Source organism: Ranitomeya imitator, chromosome 1 (assembly GCF_032444005.1).
Source record: "Ranitomeya imitator isolate aRanImi1 chromosome 1, aRanImi1.pri, whole genome shotgun sequence".
NCBI classification, from domain to species: Eukaryota; Metazoa; Chordata; class Amphibia; order Anura; family Dendrobatidae; genus Ranitomeya; species Ranitomeya imitator.
In genome coordinates this window covers 281,213,717-281,227,376 of record NC_091282.1, presented here as the reverse complement: position 1 = coordinate 281,227,376, position 13,660 = coordinate 281,213,717, and the positions used below count along the sequence as shown (strand labels likewise).

The window sequence follows — 13,660 nt, the reverse complement described above, 5'->3', positions numbered from 1 at the left end:
CGCCCTTTTTATGTCTGTAGGTTTCCTGTCCCTGAAGGGCGAATCCCCTCTCTCGTTGTGCTGTCATGGCGACTGAATAAATGTCAGGTTTTTGTCAGGAAAATTTCTGCCACGGAACCGCAGCGATTTTGATGCTGCGGGTCCGCCGCAGTTTCCATTGCGTTTACAGTAAACCTATGGGAAACCGCAAACCGCTGTGCACATGCTGCGGGAAAAACCGCGCAGAAACGCAGCGGTTTACAATCCGCAGCATGTCACTTCTTTTGTGCAGAATCGCAGCGATTCTGCACACATAGAAATGCATTGATCCGCTTACTTCCCGCATGGGGCTGTGCCCACCATGCGGGAAGTAAGCGGATAATGTGCGGTTGCTACCCGGGGTGGAGGAGAGGAGACTCTCCTCCAGGCCCTGCGAACCATATTTGTTTAAAAAAAAAAAAAGAATTAAAATAAAAAAAATAATGATATACTCACCTCTCAGCGCTGCAAGTGGCCGTCCGGTCTCAGGGTTGCTATGCGAGCAGGACCTGCGATGACGTCGCGGTCACATGACCACGAAGGCACGAAGGTCCTTCTCGCATAGCATCTTTGGAACCGGACCACCAAGTGCAGCCCCGAGGAGATCGGGATGTCAGAGGGTGAGTATAACCATTTTTTTTTATTTTTAACATATATTGATGCTGCATATGCAGCATCAATAGTAAAACAACCCGCAGCGGAAACCGCAAGACAAACCGTGATAAATCTGCAGGGATAACCGCAGCGATTTTGCCCTGCAGATTTATCAAATCCGCTGTGGGAGAACCCGCAGGGACCCTTCCTACATGTGCACATAGCCTAACAGTTAGGATATTTACCAACAGCTAGACAATACTAAACCACTAAAGGATGCAGCAGACCCCTATAACAAAGGCAGAGGCAGTGCAGGTGCTAAATACTGATATCACAACCAATCAAAAGCCTGCTATTCACAGAAGGAAAGGATGCCTAGTACTTTAAACGCACACAGATGAGGCTTGTTTAGGGCATCAGTCACACCGATAAATGTAGCGCAGTGTCTGGCTTACAGCCTATTATGGACACCCATACTCTTAAATCAGGCGGGCTGCCTAGCACTACACAAGCGCATCTCACAATGAAAGATCTTAATTCCCTAACCTGTCATTCTGTTGTGCGTTGGATCAATTTTATTAGTTATTTAACCATAATAATAATAATAAAAAAAAAAATTGTTAGATCAGCTCACCAAATAGTGTGGAGTAGGAGAAATGGAGTTGTCAGAAGCCACTCACAGATCCAGTCAGAGCAGCTGCACATGTACAAAAAAAAGGAAGGGAGAAACGATCCAGCGGGAATAGAGGCCTTCTCTTATATGTAAACCTTATTAAAGTATAAAAAAAACTCCAAAAATGCATAGCAAGGCAGTATAAAATACTGTTAACAGGACCAACTAGTTTCAACAATCCGTCTTACTTATGATCAGACGAGACTGTTGAAACTAGTAGGTCCTGTTAACAGTATTTTAACTTAACATTTATTCAAAGTATAAAAATAAGTTTTACTTTTAAAAGAAATCCTCTATTCCCGCTGAATAGTTTCTCTCTTAATTTAACCAGAATAACCTGTACGATCTGGACATTGGTTACAAAGATTAGTTCAAAACAGAGCTGCTCTCACAAACCGGCAAATAATCGGCAGCATTCGTGCAGTCAGGTCATGCCTTCTACTGAAACACTTGAGAAAGGTTCCCCTGCTATATCTTGATTAGATCCATCTTCCTTACATCAATGGAACAGCATGGAGTTGTTTCACTCTACTGCAGCTTTGAAGGTTGTGCTCACCTGACAAGCTCTCGTCTTCAGCTGGAAGGTCGCCAATGTGGAGTTCTCCTTTCTCAAGTAAAGATTCAAAGAGTTTTGAGCAGGTCCGAATTGCAGCGAGGATGTCATCTTCATTCTCTGACTGCAGGAGGCAAACAATACACACCATTCATGACAGGTTGATGTGTAGGATACCGAAGCAGAGGAGAGATTAATGCAGAAGTATTTCGCTTCCAGCTCATCTTTTGGATAACCAGGCCAGAGTAATATCATCATTGTAGAGTGGTGCACACACAATGTAGCAGGAGCCGGCTAATCATAACAAGAGCCGGGAGTGCTAGGCGGTAAAGATTTGCAGGCTTACTGACCTGGCCGATGGATTGGAGTGCTGAAAATCAGTTTTCCCTATGTCTAATATTAGCAATTGTTCTGTGCCCCAAAATTCTGGTCTGAACAGGTTATTAACAACTGCTGATCGACTTGTATACAGCAAGTCAGCGTTCATTTAATATCATGGTCGGCTTGTGCAAACAGGCAGATAGTATTACCGTATATACTCGAGTATAAGCCAACCCCCCTAATTTTGCCACAAAAAAACTGGGAAAACTTAATGACTCAAGTATAAGCCTAGGGTGGGAAATGCAGCAGCTACCGGTAAATGTCAAAAGTAAAAATAGATACCAATAAAAGTAAAATTAATTGAGACATCAGTAGGTTAAGTGTTTTTGAATATCCATATTGAATCAGGAGCCCCTCAGTTCTTGATGGGCCCCATAAGATGCTCCATATTAAAATGTGCCCCATATAATGCTGCATAAAGGTTAATAATGACCCCATAATATGTTCCATAGATCTATTTGCCCCATATAATGCTGCACAAACGTTGATTATGGCCCCAGAAGATGCTCCATATAGATATTTGCCCTATATAATGCTGCACAAATGATGATTATGGCCCCATAAGATGCTCCATACAGACATTTGCCCCATATGCTGCGATTAAAAAAATAAATAAAAATGACATACTCACCTCTCGTCGCTCAGGCCCTCAGCACTTGCAATACTCACCGGTCCTCATTCCCGCGCTGCTGTGTCTTCCGCGTCCTCTGCACTATTGTTCAGGCAGAGGGCGCGCACTAACCACGTCATCGCGCCATCTGACCTGAGCGTCACTGCAGAGGACACGAAAGACACAGCGGCGCCGACGGTGGAACGTAGGACAGGTGAATATCGCGCAGTGATCACCTGCTCCCGACGCGGTCCCTGGCAGCTTCCCTGATGGTCTTCTCCGGGCGCTGACAGCTTATTCCAGCGTTGAGCGGTCACAGCTACCGCTCATTACAGTAATGAATTTGTGGCCCCACCCCTATGGGAGTGGAGTCGGCTCCATATTCATTACTGTAATGAGCGGTACCACGTGACCGCTCAACGTTGGAAGAAGCCGTCAGCGCCCGGAGACCGGAGATGCAGGGACCTCGCCAGGAGCAGGTGCGTATGTCACAGCCGCCGCTCCCCCTTCCCCGCCAATACTTTCCTGTGTAAATGTGCCTCAACACATTGTAAAATACAGGTCCTTCTCAAAAAATTAGCATATAGTGTTAAATTTCATTATTTACCATAATGTAATGATTACAATTAAACTTTCATATATTATAGATTCATTATCCACCAACTGAAATTTGTCAGGTCTTTTATTGTTTCAATACTGATGATTTTGGCATACAACTCCTGATAACCCAAAAAACCTGTCTCAATAAATTAGCATATTTCACCCATCCAATCAAATAAAAGTGTTTTTTAATAACAAACAAAAAAAACCATCAAATAATAATGTTCAGTTATGCACTCAATACTTGGTCGGGAATCCTTTGGCAGAAATGACTGCTTCAATGCGGCGTGGCATGGAGGCAATCAGCCTGTGACACTGCTGAGATGTTATGGAGGCCCAGGATGCTTCAATAGCGGCCTTAAGCTCATCCAGAGTGTTGGGTCTTGCGTCTCTCAACTTTCTCTTCACAATATCCCACAGATTCTCTATGGGGTTCAGGTCAGGAGAGTTGGCAGGCCAATTGAGCACAGTAATACCATGGTCAGTAAACCATTTACCAGTGGTTTTGGCACTGTGAGCAGGTGCCAGGTCGTGCTGAAAAATGAAATCTTCATCTCCATAAAGCATTTCAGCCGATGGAAGCATGAAGTGCTCCAAAATCTCCTGATAGCTAGCTGCATTGACCCTGCCCTTGATGAAACACAGTGGACCAACACCAGCAGCTGACATGGCACCCCACACCATCACTGACTGTGGGTACTTGACACTGGACTTCAGGCATTTTGGCATTTCCTTCTCCCCAGTCTTCCTCCAGACTCTGGCACCTTGATTTCCGAATGACATGCAAAATTTGCTTTCATCAGAAAAAAGTACTTGGGACCACTTAGCAACAGTCCAGTGCTGCTTCTCTGTAGCCCAGGTCAGGCGCCTCTGCCGCTGTTTATGGTTCAAAAGTGGCTTTACCTGGGGAATGCGGCACCTGTAGCCCATTTCCTGCACACGCCTGTGCACGGTGGCTCTGGATGTTTCCACACCAGACTCAGTCCACTGCTTCCTCAGGTTCCCCAAGGTCTGGAATCGGTCCTTCTCCACAATCTTCCTCAGGGTCCGGTCTCCTCTTCTCGTTGTACAGCGTTTTCTGCCACATTGTTTCCTTCCAACAGACTTACCATTGAGGTGCCTTGATACAGCACTCTGGGAACAGCCTATTTGTTGAGAAATTTCTTTCTGGGTCTTACCCTCTTGCTTGAGGGTGTCAATGATGGCCTTCTTGACATCTGTCAGGTCGCTAGTCTTACCCATGATGGGGGTTTTGAGTAATGAACCAGGCAGGGAGTTTATAAAAGCCTCAGGTATCTTTTGCATGTGTTTAGAGTTAATTAGTTGATTCAGAAGATTAGGGTAATAGGTCGTTTAGAGAACCTTTTCTTGATATGCTAATTTATTGAGACAGGTTTTTTGGGTTATCAGGAGTTGTATGCCAAAATCATCAGTATTAAAACAATAAAAGACCTGACAAATTTCAGTTGGTGGATAATGAATCTATAATATATGAAAGTTTAATTGTAATCATTACATTATGGTAAATAATGAAATTTAACACTATATGCTAATTTTTTGAGAAGGACCTGTACTGTAGCTATAAATACAGGGTGGAGCGCGGTAATTTGCTTTTTTGCACTGCATGCTGTGGCGGCACTGTCGGTCGAAGAGAGGGGAGAGTGGGTGTGGCTTACAGTGGCTGATGGGAGATTTGTATTCCTCTGCCTTTCAGTTGCCATCATGCAGTGGACACGTGAGGAGAGGTCATTTTGTGTTGAAGCGTATTTTTCAAATGCCCACTCGATCATTGCAGTGCAGCGTGCTTTTCGTTTACAATTCGCTGTTCCTCCACGCGGACGTGTTCCTGGACGGCAATCAATTGTAAATTGGGTGAATGCATTCAGAACAGCAGGGAATGTGTCATGTGTACGAAGGGGACCTGAGAGAAGGATTACAACACCACAAAACATCGAGAGAGTTAGAGCAGCAGTACTGCAATCTCCGAAACGCTCTGCTCGGAAGCAATCATTTGCTCTTGGCATTTCAAGACGTTCTCTCCACCGGATTCTTCATGATGAACTGAATTTTCACCCGTATAAAATGTGCGTGGTCCAACATTTGTCAGCATGGGACTATTTGACACGGCGGACCTCTTGTGAAGACATGTTAGCAACGATACCCCGTGACGCAATTGTGTTTTTTTCTGATGAGGCACATTTTCACCTCAGTGGGTGTGTAAACAAACAAAATATGCGTTACTGGAGTGAAACAAACCCCAGAGAAGTTCACGAGAGACCTCTGCATTCGGACCGCGTCACTGTGTGGCGCGCCATATCACGAGTAGGCATCATTGGTCCTTACTTTTTTCAGGATAATGGTCGTGCCATAACTGTGAACTCCGAACGGTACTTGTCTATGATACAGGATTATTTTCAGCCGGCTCTTGAGGCAATGGAACTAGAGGATACATGGTTCCAACAGGATGGTGCCACTGCAAACACAGCGAGGGTTACCATGTATTGTTTGAGGCAAATGTTTCCTGGACGGCTTATCTCTTTGAGGGGAGATGTGAACTGGCCAGCACGCTCACCAGATTTAGCCCCATGCGATTTTTTCCTTTGGGGTTACCTAAAGTCTAAGGTGTATATCAACCGTCCCAACACCTTGGAAGACCTAAGGAACAATATTGAAGCTGAAATTGGCAGAATACCAGTGGACATGCTTGTTAGAGTTCATGAAAACTTCAGAAAACGTATGCAGCAGTGTGTGGATAGCGAAGGTCGACATTTGCCAGATACACTATTTAAAACCATGTAATTTAAAAATTCCATTACTGTTCAGTATAATTAAAATATAAAATAAATTTTTCTAATGATCATAATTTTTTTATTTCATTCCCAAATCAGCAAATTACCGCGCTCCACCCTGTACATGAGGTTTTGGAGAAAACAAAAAACCCACATAATTGGTTTTCAATATTATGATGCCCAACTATGGAGACACATAGATCTAGATGGATGCCAATACAATTGACAGTAATGATGGATGGAGGAAGCCGTCCACTCCCCCCCCCTTTTCTTATGTCTCAGCAGGACAGGCGTGATAACGTCACTATCTCACACCTATTGTGCCAGGCACTGAAAAGCTTCAGAGTGCTCACAGCCGAGAAAAGAGCAGGGGGAAAATGAGAAGTGGGTATTTTTTTTATGTGGGGGTATCCTACTGTGTTTGGGGGGCACTTTGTTGGCATCACAATTTAATAGGAGGAAAATTACTTTGTAAGGGGTGCAAAGTTGTGAGAATTGCTTTTTTTAACTCCATCGAATATTAAAGCAAACCTGTCAGCAGGATTTTGTTAAGTAAACTACAGACACTGCCAAGTTGGCGCCATTATACTGATTAAAAATGATACGTGGAGAAATCAATCTTGTGGTTCTTGTGTAATCAGTTTTAGAAGTTGTCAGCTAATGATATGCCCTCGCTGTGGGGCAGGACTGTAGGCAGAGTCTCCTCTTCCTGCTCTAAAGGCCCCTTAACATTAAGCGACGCTGCAGGGATACCCTGCGCTTAGTAACCCGATGTTTACCCTGGTTACCAGCGAAGACATCGCTGAATCGGTGTCACACACACCGATTCAGCGATGTCTGCGGGGAGTCCAGCGACGAAACAAAGTTCTGGACTTTCTTCCCCGACCAGCGACAGCACAGCAGGGGCCTGATCGCTGCTGCCTGTCACACTGGACGATATCGCTAGCCAGGACGCTGCAACGTCACGGATCGGTAGCGATATCGTCTAGTGTGACGGTACCTTAAGCCACAGTACCACGGAAAGACCAGAGACCGGTTTGTGCTTCGGTGCGGCCTGTGGGAAGGTCTTTCCTTGGTTTCTCTGGCTTAGAACAGGAAGATAAGACTCTGCCTACAGTCCTGCCCCAGAGCTCGGGCATATCATTAGCTGAAAACTTCTAACAATAATTACCCGAGAACAAAAATACAGCTTTCTTCACCCAAGATATAATTTTAATCAGTATACGGAATTAGAAGTTCTGCTATGAGGTCCCATCATTTCTACGTACGTCATTGCCCAATGCTCCGAATAGGTGTTCTGACTCTTAGATTAAGTTCACACTAGGCATTTTTTATGCTCATTTTCTGCTGCGTTTTACACTGTGTGCAGAATTATTAGGCAAGTTGTATTTTGATCACACGATACTTTTTATACATGATGTCCTACTCCAAGCTGTTCAGGCTTGAGAGCCAACTACCAATTAAGTAAATCAGGTGATGTGCAGCTCTGTAATGAGGAGGGGTGTTGTGTAATGACATCAAAACCCTATATAAGGTGTGCTTAATTATTAGGCAACTTCCTTTCCTTTGGCAAAATGGGTCAGAAGAGAGATTTGACGGGCTCTGAAAAGTCCAAAATTGTGAGATGTCTTGCAGAGGGATGCAGCAGTCTTGAAATTGCCAAACTTTTGAAGCGTGATCACCGAACAATCAAGCGTTTCATGGCAAATAGCCAACAGGGTCGCAAGAAGCGTGTTAGGCAAAAAAGGTGCAAAGTAACTGCCCATGAATTGAGGAAAATCAAGCGTGAAGCTGCCAAGATGCCATTTGCCACATTTCAGAGCTGCAACGTTACTGGAGTAACAAAAAGCAAAAGGTGTGCGATACTCAGGGACATGGCAAAGGTAGGGAAGGCTGAAAAACGACCACCTTTGAACAAGAAACATAAGATAAAACATCAAGACTGGGCCAAGAAATATCTTAAGACTGACTTTTCAAAGGTTTTATGGACTGATGAAATGAGAGTGACTCTTGATGGGTCAGAGGCTGGATCAGTAAAGGGCAGAGGGCTCCACTCCGACGCCAGCAAGGTGGAGGTGGGGTACTGGTATGGGCTAGTATCATCAAAGATGAACTTGTGGGACCTTTTCGAGTTCAGGATGGAGTGAAGCTCAACTCTCAGACAACTTCTTCAAGCAGTGGTACAGGAAGTAGTCGGAATCGTTCAAGAGAAACATGATTTTCATGCAGGACAATGCTCCATCACATGCCTCTAACTACTACACAGCGTGGCTGGCCAGTAAGGGTCTCAAAGAAGAAAAAATAATGAATGACATGGCCCCCTTGTTCACCTGATCTGAAGCCCATGGAGAACCTGTGGTCCCTCATAAAATGTGAGGTCTACAGGGAGGAAAAACCGTACACCTCTAGGAACAGTGTCTGGGAGGCTGTGGTGGCTGCTGCACGCAATATTGATCGTAAACAGATCAAGCAACTGACAGAATCTATGGATGGAGGCTGCTGAGTGTCATCATAAAGAAAGGTGGCTATATTGGTCACTCATTTTTGGGGGTTTTGTTTTTGCATGTCAAATGTTTATTTCTAAATTTTGTGCAGTTATATTAGTTTACCTGGTGAAAATAAACAAGTGAGATGGGAATATTTGGTTTTTATTAAGTTGCCTAATAATTCTGCACAGTAATAGTTACCTGCACAAACAGATATTCTCCTAAGATAGCCAAATCTAAAAAAAAAAACCACTCCAACTTCCAAAAATATTAAGCTTTGATATTTATGAGTCTTTTGGGTTGATTGAAAACATAGTTGTTGATCAATAATAAAAATAATCCTCTAAAATACAACTTGCCTATTAATTCTGCACACAGTGTACAGTACTAGCAAAGTTTGATATTTCAGACGTCTCATGCACCCAGCTTCCTATTTTATTTTTTTTAGCTTCAGGATTTTGTGCTTTGCACTTTTTTTTTCTTTTCATAGAGCATGTCACTTTTCACAGGTTTTGCTACTTTTTTGTGCCAGAATATGATTCTATGGAATAGGGCTTTTTTTTCCCCTCAACACTAAACTTTATCAGCATGCAGAAGACAAATCAAGCATGCCATAAACGCTATCAAACACGAATAAAAAATAAAAAAAAAGTCTCTTCTGCAGCCTCTTTCCTGCCAAAAGATCAGATTTTGCTGCAGGCAAAAGAAAACAAAAAACCACCTAGTGTGAACTTATCCATATCTTCTACTTAAAATGTACTTTGTTCATGAAGTAACCTCTAATTACTGACATATGAAGAGGTTCAATGTTATATTTTATAAGAAGCTTCCTCAATTGTAGACTTTTCATTACTAAATATTAAGGTTGGTCCACGACTTTGTCAAAGTTTAATTTTGGCCCTTTGTGTAATTGCGTTTAATGTCCCTAATCTAATTTTGCACATTTTCCCCATGAACACTGCGTATTTTTGATTTTTGGCAAGGTCTCCCTCCCCCATTAGCATACTAAGCCACACAAGCAGATCTTGTAGAGTGATGGAATGGGAGCTAGGGAAAACCACAGATCAGGCCAGGATTCATTAATGGGGGGCTTCTCCCACCAGATCCGACCCTCCAGACCACACTCGTGCACATGTGAAGGGTCGTCCCTAGGAGACCACTCCTCTCTCTCCAATTAGCTAACAGGGGGCACAATACATCACTGATCCAGAAATTAGTGGGGTCCCCGAGGTCCCATCACTCCCACCAATGCCTGCAGTCCCTTTCTGTGAGACCCCAGAAGCCATTCTTAGCCGTACGCCAAGCACAGACCTGGCAATGAGGACTGTGGACAAGTCTGCAGTGGGGTAATGGAGGCGCACAGGACTCGCACATCACCGCCTCACATTCTCTCTTACCTCAAGGTGTTCGAGGATATCAAACACATAGTTGGCATTCGCCCGGCTCTGCAGCACCTCCCTGAGCTTCGTGTCCAGCTCCTGCCTCACGGAGTCGCCGTCCTTGCCCCGGAGCCGGTTTGCACGTTTTACCTTGCGCGCCGCCATGTTTGGTCACGTGACTCACGTGGAGGCTGTAGCCGCCTTCTTTGATGCGCATGCGCGGCTGGCTTACAGCATGGCCAAGGAACACAGCAATGGGTCTGGTATTATCCGCCGGCTGTTGTGTGCGAGAGCGGGGAGATGCTAGGAGGTGAAACAGCCCCCACATATACACATGTCCAGCATTGGAGCCGTGTCAGCTAAAGCAGAGGTGGTGGAGACGTCATCGAGAATGCCAGTGTAGGATACTTTGTTATGGCTGATAGCAGAGAGCAATAGCTTGTCTCCAGACCGACCCCTTTACTAAAGATCATCTGGGAGGTTGTCAGTTTCACAAAACCTGATTGCTATGCCAAGTGCCTGGTGTGCGGAGGGTCTGCGCTGCCCTGTGGGTATACATATGGCACACACTGAGGCGCGGGGTCAGGGCCGGCTCCAGGTTTTCGAGGACCCCGGGGCAAAAGAGTCTCAGTGGGCCCCCCCCCCCTTTAACACATACCCCGATTTATGATGCACAGATACGGCAGAGAAATGTATAGTACAATGCCAGATTTCACTTCTTACATGAGTGATAGCTATTGTAAATTCTGCAGTGTATATATACAGGATAGGAGGAGTGGTACTGTGCAGTGTATATATACAGGTCAGGAGGAAAGGTGCTGTGCAGTGTATATATACAGGAGAGGTGCTGTGCAGTGTATATATACAGGAGGAAAGGTACTGTGCAGTGTATATATACAGGGGGAGAGGTGCTGTGCAGTGTATATATACAGGAGGAAAGGTACTGTGCAGTGTATATATACAGGGGGAGAGGTGCTGTGCAGTGTATATATACAGGAGGAAAGGTACTGTGCAGTGTATATATACAGGGGGAGAGGTGCTGTGCAGTGTATATATACAGGAGGAGCGGTACTGTGCAGTGTATATATACAGGGGGAGAGGTGCTGTGCAGTGTATATATACAGGAGAGGTGCTGTGCAGTGTATATATAGAGGGGAGTGGTACTGTGCAGTGTATATATACAGGGGGAGAGGTGCTGTGCAGTGTATATATACAGGAGAGGTGCTGTGCAGTGTCGTGAGCAGGGCGTTGTATCAGAAAATCTTTTCTGTTTTGAGTTTTTCTATGAAACAAAGACTTTTCTACATAAACGTTGTTTGGTTTTGCGGCCCCAACAGATCTGTGCTACAAAGTAACAGGCGGATCGGGCATTAATGAGGGACCTGATGCTGAATCCTTTCCACAAACCCTAATGACCCAATTAGTGCCCCGTCATTAGAACCTCATTAAACGCCTCCCTGTTCCGAGCAGTCATGTACAGTATGGGGGGATCCTGCAGCCCACCCCCTGACTGCTCCATACCATACACTGCCCTCTGTTGCGCTCACTATTATCCTGTGCATTTCTCCGTCATCGTTACCCCATGTTACACTTGTCACCCCCCACTACAGAGTAGCAGGGCAGCCAATGTCACCCCCTCCCGGACCCTAATGGCAGCAGGAAATGTCTGCTCCTCTATTGGGTTGGAACCTGATTTAATCAAGGAATAATGTGGATTTGTTGCCGGTTGCTGCAGGGGAAGGGTTAAGTGATGCCATGTCCTTGGTGGGAGCAGTGGCAGCTGCTGGACCTGGACAGACACAACCAATGTTGCTGTGACTGCACAGTGTGACCTGGAGGAGAGAAGCTGAGACTCCGGAGCAGAAATCACCCACATGCCAGCACTGGGCAGAGTCCCTCCAGTCACCAGCCTGGGGCCACGGGGCCCCAATGTACAGCCCACAGCTCAGTTTTATCCATGGCAGCAGCTCCCCTTCCTCCTGGCATCTGGTTAACCCCATTTATGCGTGTCGGATTGTTATCTTTAAGGTTTAGCAATAACCTTCATACAGATGGGAAGGGGTTAAGCTTCTTCCTACCCCACTGGTGCAGGTTTGGTGCAGCATGCATGTATTCTGGGAGAGCTGGGTGGCTGCAGGCTGCACCCCACCAGCTGCTCCTCCAGACATCACCCACATTTTTAGCCAGCGGAGACAGACAGCAGCAGACTGAGCCACAAGTCCATCTGCAACCACTGCTGGATATCATAGCACTCACTCAGTCACTGGTAGGAGCTCCGGAATCTGCCTGATAAGTTATAATAATAATAATAATAATATTTATTTTTATATAGCGCTAACATATTCCGCAGCGCTTTACAGTTTTTTGCACACATTATCATCACTGTCCCCGATTGGGCTCACAATCTAGAATTCCTATCAGTATGTCTTTGGAATGTGGGAGGAAACCGGAGTGCCCGGAGGAAACCCACGCAAACACGGAGAGAACATACAAACTCTTTGCAGATGTTGTCCTGGGTGGGATTAGAACCCAGGACCCCAGCGCTGCAAGGCTGTAGTGCTAACCACTGCGCCACCGTGCTGCCCATAACGAACGAAAGTTCAGCTCAGCACTGCAGCCAGAGAACATGCTCTCTCCGCCCACAAACAATGTCACACTGGCTGCCTTCTCTTAACCCCTTTGTGTGCCTGCCTGGCTGCACTGACTGACTGAGAAGATGCTTGTGTCAGAGCTGGCACATAGGGGTTAAGAGAATGCAGCCAGCAGTGACTTTGTGGGCAGAGAGAGCATGTTCTCCTGCTCTGGTCTCCCAGCTGTATCTATGACAGCGTGAGTGGGCCCCCCTCTCTCCCCAGGGACCCGGCATTTGCCCAGGTGCGCCGGGTGCTGACGCCGGCCCTGCGCGGGGTCACCATCAGGGCTGCCCACACTGCACTAATTCCAAAGTCCATGAAAAAAAGAGACGGCTCTGATTTTTAAGTAGATGGTAAATGTGCAGAACCTGTCTTAATTTCCCTGCTCGTAGTAAATGCTGCTGACACGAGAACACCAACCTAAGTATTATTATTTATTATTATAGCGCCATTTATTGCATGGCGCTTTACATGTGAGGAGGGGGTATACGTAATAAAACAAGTACAATAATCTTAAACAATACAAGTCATAACTGGTACAGTAGGAGAGAGGACCCTGCCCGCGAAGGCTCACAATCTACAAGGGATGGGTGAGGATACAGTAGGCGAGGGTAGAGATGGTCAGGCAGCGGTTTGGTGGATCGGTGGTTACTGCAGGTTATAGGCTTGTCGGAAGAAGTAGGTCTTCAGGTTCCTTTTGAAGGTTTCGATGGTAGGTGAGAATCTGATGTGTTGTGGTAGAGAGTTCCAGAGTAGGGGTGATACGCGAGAGAAATCTTGTATACGATTGTGTGAAGAGGAGATAAATGGGGAGTAGAGAAGGAGATCTTGTGAGGATCGGAGGTTGCGGGTAGGTAAGTACCGGGAGACGAGGTCACAGATGTATGGAGGAGACAGGTTGTGGATGGCTTTGGCTACGTTCACACTAGCGTTATGCTAGTTTG

The 13,660-nt window shown here is 45.6% G+C and overlaps 1 protein-coding gene across 1 annotated transcript in view; it reads right to left on the bottom strand.

The window, feature by feature from the left end:
- NOC4L (nucleolar complex associated 4 homolog) overlaps positions 1–10,291 on the bottom strand; it is a 36,712-nt gene extending 26,421 nt beyond the window's left edge. Inside the window, exons 1-2 of the mRNA XM_069756072.1 lie at positions 10,102–10,291; positions 1,842–1,962 (exon numbers count right to left, since the gene is read on the bottom strand). Coding sequence (XP_069612173.1) covers positions 1,842–1,962; positions 10,102–10,248 — 268 coding nt within the window. The 5' untranslated portion in view covers positions 10,249–10,291. The remainder of the gene's footprint in view (positions 1–1,841; positions 1,963–10,101) is intronic.
- Positions 10,292–13,660: the final 3,369 nt, after the last annotated feature.